This window comes from Elephantulus edwardii, unplaced genomic scaffold (assembly GCF_000299155.1).
Source record: "Elephantulus edwardii isolate Elephantulus edwardi_28Jun2011 unplaced genomic scaffold, EleEdw1.0 scaffold00139, whole genome shotgun sequence".
Taxonomy (NCBI): Eukaryota; Metazoa; Chordata; class Mammalia; order Macroscelidea; family Macroscelididae; genus Elephantulus; species Elephantulus edwardii.
This window is the reverse complement of record NW_006399889.1, coordinates 391637-393375: the sequence shown is the minus strand read 5'-3', so window position 1 is coordinate 393375 and position 1739 is coordinate 391637. Positions and strand designations below refer to the sequence as shown.

The 1739-nt window shown below is 38.0% G+C and overlaps 1 protein-coding gene across 1 annotated transcript in view; it reads right to left on the bottom strand.

Moving 5' to 3' along the window:
* Positions 1 to 678, bottom strand: part of MCM10 (minichromosome maintenance complex component 10) — a 58807-nt gene extending 58129 nt beyond the window's left edge. The window contains exon 1 of the mRNA XM_006894316.1: positions 617 to 678. Within this exon, the coding sequence (XP_006894378.1) occupies positions 617 to 678 (62 nt within the window). The remainder of the gene's footprint in view (positions 1 to 616) is intronic.
* Between the last annotated feature and the right edge of the window lie 1061 nt (positions 679 to 1739).

Genomic DNA, 1739 nt, shown 5'->3' with positions numbered 1-1739 from the left:
ACTGGACCAACAGGCAACATTGTGATAAATGAAGCAAAGACTGAAATTGTCAGTTATTCATTTTGTTTGGGTCCATAATCAATACCCTGGGTAGCAGCATATTACATTGGGAAAAATCTATTGTCAAAGACTTCTCCAAAGTGATAAAGAGCAACAATGTCAGTTTAAAGACTAAAGTGCGCTTGATGCAAATCACAGTCTTTTCAATTAGTTCCTATGTATCTGAAAGTTACAATGAATTAAGACGAATAAAGATAATGAACAAGGATGACAAAAGAAAAATCAATGCCCTTGGACAGGATAAAGTATAACCATGTTGCTCCTTAGTGGCAAGGAGGGTGAAACTTTGTCTCACATGGTTTGGACGTGTGGTCAGGAGGGGCTAGTCCTTGGAAGGGGCATCATGCTGAGAACGGTGGAGAGTCAGAGAAAAGAGGAAGATGTCTCAACAAGATGGACTGATATCCTACTGTAACAATGGGTTCAAGTATGTCCGAGATCATGAGGATGTCTCAGAATAGGACAAAGTTCAAACCTGTTGCTCATCCAGTCTCTATGAGTCAGAAGCAACTTGATGGAACCTAAAGAACAAATTCTTTCTGCCTAATTCTCCCACTCAGCAATTTCAACTTTTTTAAGATGTCCAATCGTTGAGCTTCCAATGCTTTTACTATCCATCACTGCCTGTTCCTCATGTCTGCATTCCACAATATTAAAATCACTGCCTTCTAAAAACTCTCTTCCTTTTCTCTTATGCCCTGAAGTTTACTGGCAAAATCTTAATGCTAAATAAATCCAGTGAGCCACTTCTCTCCATGCCTGCACCCCAGTTGGTAAATGTTCTTGGAGAAACACTGTTATGATGACAGATCTAACTCTACATGTGTAATAAGAATGTAACAATGTTTTAAAATACCTATACCTCCTTAATTTTTTTATACTTCCTTACTTTACTCAATTTCATCCTCAAATCTCCCAGGCTGATTCCCTTCTTTCTACTCTTAGCTGATAATTCTATTTTGTATTTTATATATGTGGGTTATGGGGTCTTAAATATCAGACAAGGACTTCCTCATATTTCACTACCAAATTTTGAAGATCTCTTTTATGCTTTCTTTCTTATGAAAATGAATGAAGTGCTTAAACTTCTGTTCATAGCCAGTCTCTCCCTTTCTATACTGGTTTCCATTTCTCTCAGTCTTCACTCCACAGTTACCAGTTCTCTCCCTTATATTGTCAATTTCCTCCTCACTACTTGAACATTCCTATCACCATGCAAACTCATTCTTGTGCCTCTCATCTTACCAACTACTTGATATTTTCTTATTTGTATGCTATTGTCTTTTTCCTACAAGAATATAAATAGGAACCTTGTTCAACAGTATATCCGGAGCACCACCAGCCTTTTAAAAAATAGTATCTTGATCCCTCTCTGGCCATTTTGTCGGCAGCTGTAGCTGGAGGGCTGGCTGGCACCTAAGGTGAGAACGTGGTAGCTGTGAAAAAGTCCCTGGAGTCGATCAACTCTAGGCATCAACTTGTTATGAAAAGTGTGTGTACCTTTATAAGCTAGAATTGTAAAAATAAACCATCACCACAACGGAATATCATGAAGCACTGAAAAACAAAGAACTCATGAAATATTATACAACATGTGTGACCATGAAGGACATTATGCTCAGTGAAATATCTCAATCACAAAAGGACTAATACTGCATAATGCCGCTGTTATAGAACAG